Raw genomic sequence first — 16,713 nt, 5'->3', positions numbered from 1 at the left:
AATGCTCCTTGGGGCACCTGAGGTTTAACATCAAGCAAATTATGAAGCAGTTACAACAAAACTGTATTGGAGACTTCCTATTGCTGTTTTCCCTTGCTGACTAGGCCATATCTTCTACTTGAATACATTTTAAGTATTTGCAGATGGTCATGGTTAGCAAATGTGAAAGATACTTAGGAAAGATATTTTAGAACTAAATATCTCTGGGTTATCTTGTAGTGTTTTTTTCAGTGTTTATTGGCTGGGCAACTTCTAAAGTTGATAGAAAGAGCATAAGATGAAGTACCCTGCTGTAAATATGCATTTCAACCTTTAAAAAAAAAAAAAAAGTATTTAGGCAAGAATTACACAAGTGCTGACTCCAACAAACAGTTGAAACCAAAAACAGATTCAAAGCCAGGATGATGCTTTTAAATAGCAGCCAAAGCATAGGTCATATTCATTGTGATAATGTTTCCAATTAATCTGATTTGATAGAGCACTGGACATCACTGTCACCCCATAAAGTACAGTTGAAACAGCACTTCTATACTTTCTGAAAAAAGTATGACTTGAAGGGGCAGTCAGCTATGAAGTTTGCATGAGGTGTCGTCTACTGCTAAAATTGCAGCCTTCACATTAGTCTATGTCAGGGAATCTGCAGCTGTTTTCAAATTTCCATTTGATCTACACAACATAAACTGCTGTAGACCTTGTTTACACAATCAAGTTTTAAAATGTGTGCATTTTCATGTCTCAAATTTACATCATCATCAAAATCAAATGTATTTTTTTAGTTATGTCAATGCCCAAAGGATTTTCCCCTTTTAAAATGATAACGCACGTTTACTTAAATAGAATGTGTGGTGGCACATCAGAAGTATTAATATTGGAGTAAATGTTTGATCAAATTGGGGATGAGTGTGAATTTTGAGAAGAATATATAAACAATAGCTGAAGAATCAAATATCGTCTTTAGCATTCTTTGTTATTTTTAATTAAATGAAATGCTATCCCATTTTTAATGTTACAAGAAGTCATTGTTACTATATATTGATAGCTGGGTTAATTCTGTTAAAGCAAAGTAAGATTATTTATATCAAAAGCAAATGTAATACAATATGTTCTGAAATTTATATATGTTGTTCTTAATTTCATTCTAAGATGGTTTACTGAAGTGGAACAGTATTATTTTTACTGAAATACCTATAGCTAAACTGAAATAGGATGTAGGCATGTTAGTTCAAGGTTTCAACCCAGAAAAATCGCTACCTAGGTGAGATAAATGGAATTCTATAAAGTTGAACAGCTCAAGTAACTGATGCCTGGGAGCAGTCAATGCTGTTAGAGTGAGGAATCGTAAGGAAATGACATCAAAGGCTTGATCAGCAATACAAAACTTTTCAGTTGCTGCCTAATCATACAGCTGCCTTGGTCCCTTTGATGACAATTTTTTCAGCTTGAAGTTCCCCATAGAGCAGAATGATCTAATTCTGGGCATGTCCTGAACAGCCTGGTTTTGACAGGAATGCAGAGCCCAGGACCAGAGTTCAGGAACGTTTCCCTGTTTCCATGCCACGAGTATTTGCACTGGTGAGTGACAAGAACTAATGGATAGGTAGGGACATATACATACACATGCATACATGCTTACCCACATATAGATAGACAGTACACACCAGAAAAATCACACTTCATAAGAACTGCCACTGCTGCCAGGATCCTTAAAACATACAAGGCAGTGGAACACTTCTGCCTACTTTATGCAATAACCCCAGAGTCAGGACAATCATACTCAGCCCCATCCTCTGCCTAAGGGGTTTAAGCCAAGTTATCTCAAGTCCCACCAAAGTACTCTAGGCAGCATGCACTACTTTATTTTAGGTAAGAATGTCCTCAGCTCCTGCTGAAACTGAGCCAAAATGCAGCAAAAAATAAAAATAAAATAAATAAAATAAATAAAATAAAATAAAATAAAATAAAATAAAATAAAATAAAATAAAATAAAATAAAATAAATAAAATAAAATAAAATTAAATAAAATAAATATCAGAATGTAAAAGGTGAGGCAACATTTGCTTACAAACAAATGAATACAGGCCTGCATCCTTATAAGCAGAGCGAGCATTCATCTTAAAGAAATAAGCTCTTTGTTCCAGCCTCACAACTGTTTCTGTGTCTAGTCTTAGAAACAGTTTTTTTCGCTACTAAAATCCATCTGTCACTCAATAACGAAAGCGCTGCTGTTCTGTGAACCCTGTTTACAAAAAGCTATTTCCAGAAATGAAAAAGCCAGACTAGTTGCTTGTTCATCACCATACACCTCAATGGGACTTCAAGCCTTCCTTTTCCTGACATGTTCACCTCAGCAAGGGTGAATGATAGAGTCTAACCCAGACCACAAAATGTTAAAATAAGTAAGCATAGGAAAGCACCAATAGTCCCGTTTTCCTAAAAGCTGAAAGAAAAATGAAATGGCAATGTGGACTAATGCAACATTATACTTTAATGAATATGAAAGAAAAAAAAATGGAGAGTACAGGAATGCCAGCAGTAATGGCATCTCTTCCTCTGTTGATGGTACATATCTAACAGCAACAGTGCTAAATACAGCAATATAGTTTTTATCAAAAAATAAACCCCCCTTTACACAGTATGTGAATGAAACTGCATTGACACAGATGGCTCAGCCTGTTTGCCCATGCACTTCCAAACTCTAACCCACGGAGGAAGTAATTTCTTACTTTATGAAGTTTCTTGGAATCATTAAAACCATAACCTGTATACTGCATTGCAGCTTTTCCATTTAGCCATTCTTCTTTGAAGTTCTGGGGAGACTGTGTTCTCTGTTCCTCAGTCCATTTATCCCCGGTTGCTGCTGCATCAAAGAGCACGATGGTGTTGATTTAACCACTTAATTTTTCAACAGCTTTCAATGGAAGGATCTTGTTACATTAAACTTTCTGGCTAAGAAAAAGGCCCTTTTAAACTATTTAAATAAGGATGGGGTCCATAGTTTAGAAGTTAAACATTGCAGAATCCTTCACTAAGAGCTGTTGAAAGGAAGTCAACATCATGACCTCAGTGACATTCTTTGAAGAATTTGGGCTTTGAAGCAGTAGCACAAAAGTGGAAAGCTGTGAAGCAACCAACAGGTGTACCGTCAAAAATATAAAAGTGCTTTAGGTTCTTTTTTCTTTTTTTTTTTTCCTTTCCATTTAGAAATCAAAGGTAATAAAAAAGCAAGAGGAATATAATTCCTCTTTCTTTTTGTATTTTCATTTTGCTGGCAGCTAATTTTTCAGTAGTGACAGTAAAAGCCTACATATTACAATGATCACAGTAGAGAGGCTGTATAACAAGTGTTATAAGCCCCAAAAATTCTGGAGAAATAACAAACCACAGAAAATCTTTGTTTGTAGCTTTAAACAATCCCCAGCTTGTTTGGATTTCATTGCTACTTCCACAGTGTATCTCCCCTTCTGACATTTTCTTCATGCTGGGAGATCTCTAGAGGAATCCTAATCTTTTCATCAGACCCTTGGCCTCCCTTGACCTCCTGAACTCTTGCCTGCATTCAATTCTGCCAAATTTTATTCCTTGGGAAAAAAAAAAAAAATCAACAAGAATGATTTATTTTCTCTTTCTTTCCTTTCAATTCTATTTAATGAAAACAACTCAGGATGACCTGAAAAGCTTCTGCAGTTGCCAGACTTCTCAGATCACAGCCATTGTTCTCATTAATGTAAGTGAAGTGTGATGGAATGGGAGAAGGAATGAAAGGCTGCACCCAGGGACAGGCTCTAGACACACCTTATTGTCATTTTTCCTTTCTGCTGTGTGGTAATAAACAGTTTTGGAGGACATGCACATGCCTTCCCAGAGGTTCAAATCTGCTTAAGAAAGCAAAAGGACAGCTTCCAAGAAGAAACGCAGCTTTGCTCAGAATAAAGGGAGTGGGATGCCTGAGAAAGAATGTTTACATAAATAATAAAAAGATAAAAATAGAATTGCTCCTCAACACTCAACTGTCACAGCTTCATTGCTTTTCATTGGAGTATGATAAAGTATACCTTCTAGCAGTCTACTTTAATATGTACACTTTGCATGCACAATTATGACAGAAATCAGAGAAATCTTTAAAATTAGTAATAGTCTGTTAACATTTTGGATACCAAGTCAGCCAAAAGAAGAGAAATTCATCTAGGGTTGTATTTTACCAGGAAATAACAAGTTTGATGTCATTAAGCCAGTAGAAAGATTTCGACCACCTCTAAAATATATCAGTTCTTCATAAAATCAGATAAGTTTCTGCTTGTTTGGAGAATATTTTTAGTATCTTTCACATATTAACACATTATATGTTAATTAAAGTACATCAGTCAAGAATAAATTTGAAAGCATTCTCTCCAGGCTATCTGTGCTGAAAGCTGACTTTGCTTAGCAGTGAGGCATGATGATTCATCTCAGACTGATGGTCTTTTTTACATGTTGAAATGTACTCAAATCCTTTGAACAGTACGGGAAGTAAAGTGAAAAATGTCTTAGCTGGCCTGACAGGAGAAAAATAAATAAATAAATAAATAAATAAATAACAGGCTTACCTTTCCCAACATACCATATTTCTGACCCAGTAATATTTTGAGGTACCTGCACCTATTATAATTCAAAATTTTCTAACTTTAATGTTGCTTGGAAGTGAAGAATTTTGAATACAACAAACCTTAGATGAACAATTCTTCTGTGAAATATGTGCATACATAAAACCACAAACATCAAAGAGGACTACATCAATTTTTACCATATTCCAAAAAACAGGAAACCAGGAAAAGTGTTAATCTGTGGGCTGAAAGGAAGACAGAATTCCAGGTGTTTTGTACCCAAGCTTTCAGACTTACTAACATCGCACCATGGGGTTACAGAAGTTTACTATACTTAATGTTGGAGCTCCCCAAAATCAAAGCAGTAACTTGGGGAAACTACTCCCATCTCAATGAGAAATTAAACAAATACTGTTTTGTTTCAAAGTATAGCAGCTTTTCTGCATCACCCAAAACTCCATTTAGCCTAACTTACCTCTGATCAGTTGCAGATTCTTAGGGGAGGATATAATAGTGTGTGCAGGGCACCCCTGACATTACCTTCAACTTCAGAGCTGTAGGATACACCTAGCTCATCATGATTAATAATTAAATAGAACATGCAATTTCAAAATAGTGAAATCTTCTGTGAAAAGGAGTCAACATTCTTTAAGCATTATATAGGCTTAATTCCATGCTGTTAGAACATCTTTCTTTTTTAGCCAAATATTATTAAATTCATACCTGCTTTTTCCACAAGTCAACAACTTTATGCAGAAGTTCATCATCTTCTCTTGGTCCTGGGTTGGTGATCAAAAAATCAATATCATGTCCAATCTTTTTACCCCTAGAAGTAATAAATAACAAGAAGAAGAAGAGTTAAATTCTTGCTGAATTTATGCTGTTTTCAAAGATAATTTTTTTCTCCTGCATTATAAAAAGAGTTTGCAGCATAAAGTGATAGCAATATTTCTTGAAATACAATCAAAATAGAATCTTCTATTTCTTTTATCAGGTCTGTCAGTGTTCATTGTTAAGTAATAATTTAAAGTTTTGATGTATTTTCTCTGTTGTTCAGCTAGATACAGCAGATCCATTTGGTGATGTTAAATCTCTTTCTTCTCCTAAAGTCTCAGAAAATACAGTTTCGGTCTTTGGATAAAAAATTTTAATCTAAATACTGCAGAACATATTAGGAATGCAGTGCGGTAATAGCAGATAAACTTGCCAGTCTAACTACTACAGTCTTAAATATTTTTCTTTAGCTTTTGATGGACACTTTAATGAACAAAAGTGTGATTATGTGCAATTTCATTATTTCTTTTTATGACAGAAATAAAATCTCCAAATATTTTACATTTCTTCTTTCTTTTTAAAATGTAACAATGCTTTTTGTTATTGTTTTTTGTTTGGCTGGTTGTTTTTCTAGAATTTTGTTTGTTTCATTTCTTGAGAACAGTTCAGCCTTAATGTGACTAAAGCTTCTTTATTACATTTACTAAGGATTTCAGAATTAAATCTATATGCACAGAGTTTAATCGTAAATATTCCTAAGCAAAAATCATGTCATAACCTCTTGCTCTCCTTCATTTAGAGCATTCAGCTTGCCTTTCATCCGGTTACCAAATATGTTATGCATAAATCAGATTAAGATGCATCTGTCATTAGAAAACAGGAGAAAGCATCTGGAATGTTTCCCTTCAGAATCATAAAATGTTTGAGAAAGTCTGAAAATTTGTTCTGGAGTGCAATTCATCTGAGGACTGCAGAACCAATACAAGGCATTCATTTTCGTCTAATTGTTGCCAGGGACTGCATACGCATCCATTTATTGGCTTTAATCAGGCCAGCCTGAGGAGAAAGGGAAGATATTTATGCAAAGAAGATACTTCTGCAACTAGGTGCAGTATATAAAAGGTGGAGTAATTACCCAGAATCTGAAGTAGTGGCACCTGAGTGTAGAATATTTCCAAAATCTTCTCCATTAGAGGGAAAGTTTGCTATTGCAGATGTTCACAAATGTATGCAATGTTATAGTTCAGGTTTGTTTCTGTTCAGTGCTATGTCCAGTATTCAGAGAACTTGTGAACTGTTACAAGAGTAGTGAAAACTGGAACTGTCTAAAACAAAAGATTTGCCTTTTTGTGTGTGTGTATTTAATGAAATTGAACTTTCTCTTAAAATAATGCGTAAAATTGAACCTGATTTTTTAGACTTCGACGTTTGTAGGAATAGAACTCATTGGCAAACATCTGCTACCATTTGTATAACAGGAAATCATCTGGATGGACAGTAGAACTGCATTAGCAGCAAGATATAAGGAAATGAAAATGCAGGTTTTACATTTGACAAGCTGTCTAACTTGCTATAATGTAACTATTGTGCCATGTCTGCAGCAAAGTCAAAATTGCTTAAACAGGTGGAAAAGATTTCAAAGACATTTCAAACAAAGCATCAGTCTAGGCTTAGAATCTGAAAAGCAATTCAAATTCAATAAGTTAGTATTTCATGTAACACTTTTTTTTTTTTTTTTTTTTTTTTTTTGAGGATAACATTCATTATCTCATAAATTACCATAATAATTTGAAGTTCTTGTATAGCAGTTTTTACTTACAGGTTTCAAAAAAAAAATTATTTTTTTTTTTTCCAAAGGGAAGCAATTTGCTATTCCTATCTTGGAGATGCAGAAAGTGGCAGAAGAAAACTTGCCTAAAATTATTAAAATGAATATAATCAAAAGAACTTAGAAGCTAATAGAATCAGAAGCTGATTCCTGCTTTTTCCTCTGGTACTCAACACATACTCAATATATGCATATTTTATGTTAACTATGTCTACAATCTCCTGCCTCAGGCTACCCATAAAACCTCAAGATATCTAAGGTGTTTCACTGGTCATTTATTTCCCAAGACAGGGAGCATTTATTGAAATACTTCTGTCTGAAGTGATAGTGTTTAGAACTGACATAAAAGCACTCAAAATAAAATCATTGTTTTTGTCAAATACATTTTGGATTCTCTTTGAACTAATTCTCATCGGGTAAATTTCTTACTGAAGTTGTCAGGGACGTTGTACTGGAACATTTAGTCACATTTCCACTAGTGCCGCTTGCCAAATAATTTTTTTCATTCTAGATAAATGTATTACCTTCCTTAAAATATAAAAACAATCTAGTAAATTCAAAATCTGTATAATTTATACTTCTCATGGTTAGTAAACCATGCAAAAAATGCAGTAAATTGTACTTTGGATCAGATCATCATTCTTTTGAAGTTGAAAGGAACATGGTCATTGTTACAGCAGGGTAGGGATTTTCTTCACATAGATATATACATAATATATATATTTTTATATTTTTGTATGTATGCATACAAGCATACAACCATCGGTATTCATAAACTCATGTAAAGGTCATATGGGATCAAAGAGTGCCAAGATGCTCTGTCCCCATCTCAGGAAGATCAACAATTATCTCTATACCAACAGTTATATACATACCAACAGTTTCTCTGAAGATGAAGCTAACTATTGATGATTGATGTGATTAAGTACCTGAGTACATACAAGTTAAACACCATAGTAACTGACATCTGATCCTCAACACAGATTTGGAAACCCAGAATTCATCACCTGATTAAGTGCATCAGAGATGAAACCTCAATCTCTTGTTCGCTCCCAAAGCTGGAGAGGAATGCTGCAGGCTTTGGTCTTTTCCGAACCTCACCACATTCAGGAAAGTGGGTTAGAGATTGGCTCCACCATGATCTAGACACTGAAGGGTGTTAACTAGGCATCATTTACTTAGAAATGAAAACAAACACTTTGAAAAATTAACTCCAAGTTGCTGGGAGTGCCTGTCCTCATTTATCTTAGCCCAGTGACTGGTACACTGATCACTCATCTTTTTATTGCCATATTTATCTCAGAAATATTGGCAATGTTCCTGTTTCACAAGAGGCAGATCCTCAGTCTTTTCTCCTGCCTTCCATAGCAGTGCAGTTCCAGGACCAGAGGTCAGAATTAGACCTTGATTCTACACCAGTGTCCACAGGTCATGTTAGCTCTTGGATTAAAAGCACTCAGAAAAGAAGGAGAACACTCAGTCTGATGCTTTCACATCCAGATTTTTTGTTTGTTTTCTTTTTTATTTTTTTCCTGTTAAACAGGAAATGCAGAGACAATGCTTGGTGCAGAGAAGAGAGTCCTAAGAGTACTCCTCTCTAAATGGTTATCCTCACGAGTACAGTGTATGACACTATTTCTGGCTCTACAAGTCTATTTTATACTGCAATCTAACATAAATCCACACAGGCTAATGTGTTTAGTATGCTAAAAGATGGTCAGAGATGTAGGGATTCAATTCTGGCATGCCACTGCCTCAGAACTCCAATTGCAAGGCTTTTATATAAAAGTTGAGTGCTATTTAAAAAATAAAACTAAACAGTTCCCTTTACATCATCTTTTTCTTTCCTTTAAATCTAAACCTAATCCTTTTTGGGCTGGGGCCATAAGAAAAACAGCACCTTACAGAACTGAGATTGCAGCTTAGCTTTTGTCCTAATAATCTATTCAAGCCTGAGGACTACAAAAGACAGAACACTGTTAATTAACTGTGTTCAATTCTTGGCTGACTAAACTTGTATAAAGCTGATAATTAATTTATTGTTAAGGAACAGGTTGTAGGAATTTTCTTTTTGTTATTATTGTTTTAATACAAAATCTAAATTCCAAGTCATTAAGTATTGTTAATAAACTTAAATAAATGGATCAAATGATAATATGGTAAAGGATAACCACATTGTCCTATTCTATAGAGGAAATTTATGGAAGATTAGATATTGTTGAGTATTATGTATGCAGAGTATTTTGAAGCCTCAGGATGTTCTACAGCAGCTAAGCCATATCAGTGGCAATTCTCATGAAAAGATTTTAGTTGAGAAAAGATGTACTGATATTTCGCTACCACTCACAAAGCTTTGCTAATGGAGGAGCTAAACCACCTTTTTGCAATAGTAAGTTATGTGTCAAAGCCCTGAGAACCATTTAGCAAGCTTTGCACTTATACAGAGTTCAAGTGGCTACGGAAGAAAATGCTGCATTTCCATATATGTGCTTGCATTAGACATCACTACAAGTCTTTCTTAACCTTGCAAGTCCTTGAAGTGGGTGAAATACAAAATGATCAACAGCCTATGTTCATAAGAGTAAGTGTATTTAATGTTTAGCATTTTCTAGAAAATATAAACAACGAAGTAGCTCACAGGCAGCACAACACCTTTGGATGGACCTGTCATAACACTGATATATTATTACCTTTACTATTGACACCATATGGTTCAAAGAAATATTACTTCTCAGTGTTGCCACAATATGCTGGGCTTTATCTGCAAACTAAGTAAAGGAGTTTCTTCTTAGAAATGCTGCTAAGTCCTAGATTTGTTCATCAGCATATTCTCTATCAGCTCCCTTCAGCCATGAAGGCATTCTCCAAGAGCAGTGCATTACTATGGTCAGACGGTATCTATATCTGCTCTGTGTATGTAATCACCCACGGTACATACAAACAACCCTGCATTTTCCAGCTAAGCTTTCTATACTATAGTTGTTCTTCACTGGTTTACTCTATCCCTGATTTTCTGTCAGGTCTTCATCATTTTGGTTCACAGTATGATTTCTTTTTTTTTTTTTCCCCACACACTACAGATCACGTTTTTAAAACATTTTATGCTCTACTACTGTGATGTTCTCACTCCTGTCCATTTGTTTGGTATTCAGAGACTATGGAAATACTCAGATTGGAATGTTGGCATTCTCTCCTAGTTTGATTTTATAGTCTCTGTGTTCTCAGATTTTTCTTCTTGGGTATACCTCACTCATTATTTCTCCATGACAGCTCTTTAAAATGTACCTGTTTTCTAGAAGTTCCAAGAAGTATATTCTGGTAGACATAAAGTTTTCTCTCATTTGACAATCTAACAGTTACCCTGCTGTGGAATAAACCAGAATGAATGGGATAAATCCCTGAATAAAATTCTTCTATGAGGTCCTTCAAACCATTTAAACCATTTAATTGCTTAACTGAAGGGCCTCTATTTGTATGATCATAACAATTCTTTCTGACTTTAAAACGCTGAACACTGTACTAAATTTGTGCTTGGTTTATTTATTTATTAGTGGATCAGTGGATCACTGCTATGTTTTCCTTTACTGACTGCATTTTTGTGTTTTCAGAGGTTTATATTTCATTCAAAGTGGTATTATTATATTACAAGTGTGTTTCATCCCCTCCTCCCTACTTCCCCCTCCCCCCAAGGAAAACTGATTTTATTTATATATGAAATCAATTCTCAGATTAAAGATTTACCTCAGATATGTCCTTACTTTCTAAATAACAAATTCTTTGTCTGACTTCTGATTAGAAATCTGGCTACGAGTTTTGGACCAGGAATTCACTTTAGTATCAGGCTTTCCAGGATAATCCAAAATACACTTTTTTTCTCTACCTTTGATATATTCTTTAATTTAATCAATTCTTAAAATCATCTTTGAAAGAGGGCACTTGAAAATCCTTTTGGGGGGAAGAAGACACTTAAGATTCAGAAGACAAAAAAGGTTTTCAACATCTGCTTAGAAAAATCACCAGAGATGATTTTGGCACACTGGTGCTGGGCACTCTCAGAGCTTGGACTGGAGACAAGCTAGCCAACTTTTATTTCTGTGCTAAATCCTTCACTGTTTGCACATAACATGCTACCACTGATATCAGAGGTAGTAACCACATGCATGAAGCCAAACATTTGTGTAAGAGCCTGGAGGACTGAAAACTAGCAGGTGCTCATTCTCAATATCTGATCAACTATATTAACTAAGGAAGAAATATAAATTGAAGTGGGTAGGATTCATGTAATTAATCAAATTAATTACATATATTTACATAACAAATCTTCAAATCATACACTTGTGACTACCACAAACTATAACAAAGAAGTTGTTTTATTTTGCAAATAATGGAGAACAGAAAGATATTTGGAATAGACATTTCAGGTGTCCTTCTATTTGACTAAAACTTTTATTCCTGCTAAAACTGTGGGGAAAAAAAAAATGGTTTGTGTAGGAAAGTATAAAAATTCTTAAACATTTGGGTATTAGCTAATATTCTGAGTTAGCCTGTTTGATGAAACTGTATTGTGTTTACTAAGACAATACACTTAAAACAATATTCAGATTCAGCAGATTGAAAATGTTAATGGATATATTACCTGTATCAGAATTAGAAAAAAAAAAAGCTACAGCTATGAAATAGCTGTCTGAGAATAATTGCTATCAGGAAATACAGGAAGAAAAAAAAAACAAACAAACAAAAAAAAAAAACAAAAAAAACAAAAAAACAAAAAAACAAAAAAAACAAACAAAAAAAAAAACAGGCTATTAAGAATTTCTGTGTAACCAGTATTCATAATAAACATGTTAAGATTTTTAAACTCTTATTTCCCTGACCATTTTAGTGGTTAATCACATTTTAATACAGAAAGATAGGAAAATCTGTTAAGGAAACCTCAGACCAGAACTACATGGAGCAGATAGCATATGAAGAATGTGAACAAAATACCACAGAATATAAATCTCCCTTCTTTCCAAAGAGCTCAGATTAAAAGGAATGCAGCTGAAAGTCATCTGCAGAGCAAGCTGGACACTAGCTAAGATGCTGAAAGCCAATATAAAAAAATGACAAGTCCTTGTCATTTTCCTTTCCACCAGTTGTGGAAAGAAATATGAGAACTCATTACATGTTAAATTAAGTGCCATCTTCTCTGCATTCTTCTTTTGGGAAATGCAAAGAGGACAGCTTCTAGACAGACATCCCCAAGTGATTTGAAAATATGTGAGGCTATTTGAATATTCTCTTGAATATAGATAAGCAACATGCAAAAATATCTAGGAAGATCAAATGTAATTGCTAAAGTGATGATTGCATGGCAATGGAAAAGGGATTAAATGTTGCAGAACATTACACATAGCTGAAGAAAGGGACAGACTGCAATACAGCACAATGAATTTTTGTTTAGGCAGCAATGACAGAGCTTGGATAAGTAGTAGCTTAATCACTCTTTTTAGATATAGCAAACAAACTATTTATGTTCCTGAGGGAAAACTCTAGTAGCTTCACCACGCAGACATAGTCAAACATTACAATTACAGCTACATTCAAACATGTACACACACATGTATACAGAGTCCAAAGATTTCTTTCTGACTATTCTGATATTGATATACCAGTGAGGCCGCACCTCGAGTACTGTGTTCAGTTTTGGGCCCCTCGCTACAAGAAGGACATCGAGGTGCTTGAGCGGGTCCAAAGAAGGGCGACGAAGCTGGTGAGGGGCCTGGAGAACAAGTCCTACGAGGAGTGGCTGAAGGAGCTGGGCTTGTTCAGCCTGGAGAAGAGAAGGCTCAGGGGCGACCTTATCGCTCTCTACAGATACCTTAAAGGAGGCTGTAGAGAGGTGGGGGTTGGCCTGTTCTCCCACGTGCCTGGTGACAGGACGAGGGGGAATGGGCTAAAGTTGCGCCAGGGGAGTTTTAGGTTAGATGTTAGGAAGAGCTTCTGTACTGAAAGGGTTGTGAGGCATTGGAACAGGCTGCCCAGGGAGGTGGTGGAGTCACCATCTCTGGAAGTCTTCAAAAGACGTTTAGATGTAGAGCTTAGGGATATGGTTTAGTGGGGACTGTTAGTGTTAGGTTAGAGGTTGGACTCGATGATCTTGAGGTCTCTTCCAACCTAGAAATTCTGTGATTCTGTGATACCATATTTTTACTCTAGGGGGGTATCCTCTGCTCTTGCTCTGCTACTCACTGTATTGGTAATGTACAACTATTATTTGACATCACCCAAGTTCAACCAAATAGAAGTACCATAGTAATTCTGTACCTAGTAACTGCAGTCCTGATTAAGGTACATCTACTACTTGTCTTCCACCAGTATGTGCCTTCTCAGAAAAAGAGATAAATTTTTATTCCAAATCCCAGGTACTTTGCACACTTGTGTGTTTGCTTACTAAGCAGTCTTTGATGAGACCTTGAAGTAGTGATGCATGATTGCTAACAGCCAGATATGAAAATAATTCTGAGTTACTGTCACTCAAATGATGAAGACCTACATTTGTTTAGTAAACCCTACTACAAAGGAAAAAATATATCTTTAAGTTGGAAGTACTGAAGTGTGACATTGCTACCGCTCTTACATTGAAGGTAAAATCCTGGACTGCTTAATATTCAAAAGGGAAAATTTTCATTGATTACAAAGGAATCAGAGATGTCATTCATGATTTCTTCTCAACTGTAACACTACAGATTTTAAAGCTTTCTTGAAATACTAAGAAATATACTAAATATATTTATATTATAAATATATAATACTAAAAAAGCTAAATACTAAATACTGAATACTAAAAAGCTTTCTTGAAAAACTAAGTTCCATATTCAGGTGAAAGTTTCTAGCAGTTCAATAAAATACAATGGCAAAATAGACCAATAAGTAAAATTCTCCAAAGATTTTGCCTAATTGGCTTTGCTGAATACAGTATTTAATTAGAAAATGATTATTTCAGCATAGTGTCTTCTGTGATTTTTTTCAGGTCTGAAATTTAGACCTACAGTAGGTGGCTTTATTGACTCAAAAGGGCACTGACTTTTGGTAGGAGTATAATTAATATAATGACAGGTAAGAACAAGTCACTTTCTAAGGAAAGGACCAGAGCCTGATCTGTAAAAGGGCTTCTGCAGTGATTTCATGATGAAGGATTTTGCTGAATGGAAGAAATTAGAATGTTTCTAAATATTTGCAACAGCAAGAACTGGGTAATAGCTAGAAAAAAAAAAAAAGTTAAAAATATTTTTTGTGACAGAAATGTTCTTCCAAATTACAATAATATCCTGTGTAACATTTATTTGAGGTTGTTTCCTCAGAAACTCTCTGTTATGTATTTGATCAATACCACAAAAAGTATTAACAGCCTGAGTAGTAACATAAATATCGTACTAGCCCATTGCCATCATAAATGACCAGCTAAACCCCATATACCACACACAAGCTGTTCTTCAAATCCCTGTCAGCTTTAGCCGAGTGGTTGTCCTTAATATTCAAGTCAGCTCCACATTTTCAAAACAACATTTAGATTCAACAGCGTCAATGTAATGTTGATTCACATACATTTCGAATAGATAGCAAGAAAATAAATGCTCACTGAAGTGCAAAAGCAGCTCAACCAAAGTTAACAGTCCAAAAACACTGACACAGAGAAAACAGAGAGAGCAGAATGCAGAGAGCAACTGTTCACAAGTCTGACTTGTGCCATGCTCTGATTACTTTGTCAGCAGAGGGAGAGTGGAAGAGGAGCATTCAGTCAGAATAAACTAGGGGTGCCTGACCATGCAAAACTCTACTACCAACTTCACTTGCTCTCTAGGTGCATGGACTTCATACTTCCATCTTAAACATGACAGAGCGATGAGGACAACAGTGGCAAGATTTCATTTTATAGATCATCAAATCAGATAGTCAGGAGGCTCATCTGTACCATTTATCACAGTGGAAAGGGAATAACTTACCGAAGATTGTAGTTGTACATACATTTTGTATCTGGACTCTGATTTTAGTACCTGCTGTTTCAGTCACCCTCATGGACTTGATTTGTACAAGCATGGGACAGGTGATGAAAAATTGGAGTTATGTTTCTTTTTAAAAATCTAAACCCAAACTGATCCAAGTTCCATATCAAAAGAAATTCTGGAATCCCTGTCCTCAATGATAATTCTTCCCTGACTGCACAAGGCTCTTTGGGAGCATAATTAGTAGCTGTGAGATGGTTTAATAGGATGCTGATTAATGGCTGAAATGGCAATAATCAAATCAACTGAAATAAATTCTGCTACCAGCAAAGACAATTAAATGTAAAATTGACTTCATGATACATTTAACTGAAAAGATAACGTACAGTTATGAGATATACTTTGACTCCTTTTGAGGCATTTTGTGGGTAAAAAAAAAAAAAAAAAAAAAAAAAAGAATGCTATTGTAGCTTTGTCTGCAGAAATATTTTTTGTATTCATTTAAAAATAAAATAATTATAGATTAGAAGGTCTCCAAAACAGCAAAAACTGAGCCAGTGGTCTCCTGGACAGGTATAAATCAGGTTTCCGTTCAGAGGTTTAAATTGCCAAAGACAGCATTCACACAGCCAAGTTATCCGACATAAACTCAGCTGAGCTACATAAGTATTTGGCAAAGGTTCACAGGTGTCTTCTTAGGAGACATGCGTGAGGGTTGACACTTCATTAGAATGCTACTTTTCTTGCCCAATGTAACACTAATTCTAATTCACCAGAGGCAGAATTCATTTTCCATAGCTGTGGAAGCCATTTATTTTATTTTTGAAGTTAATCCAACTCTGCGCTGAAGTAGCAATGGAAAAATCCCTTCCCCTTTAGGAGCAGAAAGTTTATTTACAAAACATAAGGGAATATAACTTCAATACTCCATACACAAAACAAGCACTTTTATTTTTATTTATTCAGCAGGATATCAACTATCAACACTGTGGAGCATGAGTAGTGCTGTTCAAAGAGAAACTTCAGGAAAACACCTAACAATGCATTAATTAAGAGACTCTCTTGTATTAACTTGGGCTAAATTGTCACCTGCAAAAGCGATCACATCTACAGATATTTCTGTGAATTATGCTGCATGGGTGAAAATCACTGAAGTTAGGAGAACCAGTGTGAAACTTGTGGAATGCCAGTTGAATCTTACTTAAAACCTAATTTCACCCTCAGTGACTATATTGCCTCAAAGGGTGTATCAATGAGTGCCATTGCCTTGGTTCTCATTAAATGTATTTTCAAACACTAAGTGTATGCATTGCTTTAGTGTGTTTTTCTTTTCTGATCCAAATGAAACCTAGACACTATTTCTCAGTGTACAAGACACCCACCTACTTCTCTTCATGTCATGCTGATGTCTTTTTTCAAGCTTTGCTTTAGCATATATTTGACATTACTTTCACACAGCAAGAAAAAAAAAAAAAAAGATAAAACTGAATGATTACTCATTGAAGGACTTAAATGGCTAGCTATATCATTAAATTAAATTATCTGC

The 16,713-nt window shown here is 35.2% G+C and overlaps 1 protein-coding gene across 15 annotated transcripts in view; it reads right to left on the bottom strand.

Annotated features, from left to right (window-relative positions):
* The window catches only part of DNTT (DNA nucleotidylexotransferase), a 180,868-nt gene that overhangs the window by 45,469 nt on the left and 118,686 nt on the right, over window positions 1-16,713 (bottom strand). For all 15 annotated transcript variants that reach the window (XM_027460526.3, XM_027460520.3, XM_027460527.3 and 12 more), the window contains one exon: window positions 5,304-5,406. In XM_027460526.3, coding sequence (XP_027316327.1) covers window positions 5,304-5,406 — 103 coding nt within the window. The remainder of the gene's footprint in view (window positions 1-5,303; window positions 5,407-16,713) is intronic.

Source organism: Anas platyrhynchos, chromosome 6, assembly GCF_047663525.1.
Source record: "Anas platyrhynchos isolate ZD024472 breed Pekin duck chromosome 6, IASCAAS_PekinDuck_T2T, whole genome shotgun sequence".
Classification (NCBI taxonomy): domain Eukaryota; kingdom Metazoa; phylum Chordata; class Aves; order Anseriformes; family Anatidae; genus Anas; species Anas platyrhynchos.
Note: the sequence above shows the minus strand (reverse complement) of the source record. Positions and strands in the feature narration are given on the sequence as shown.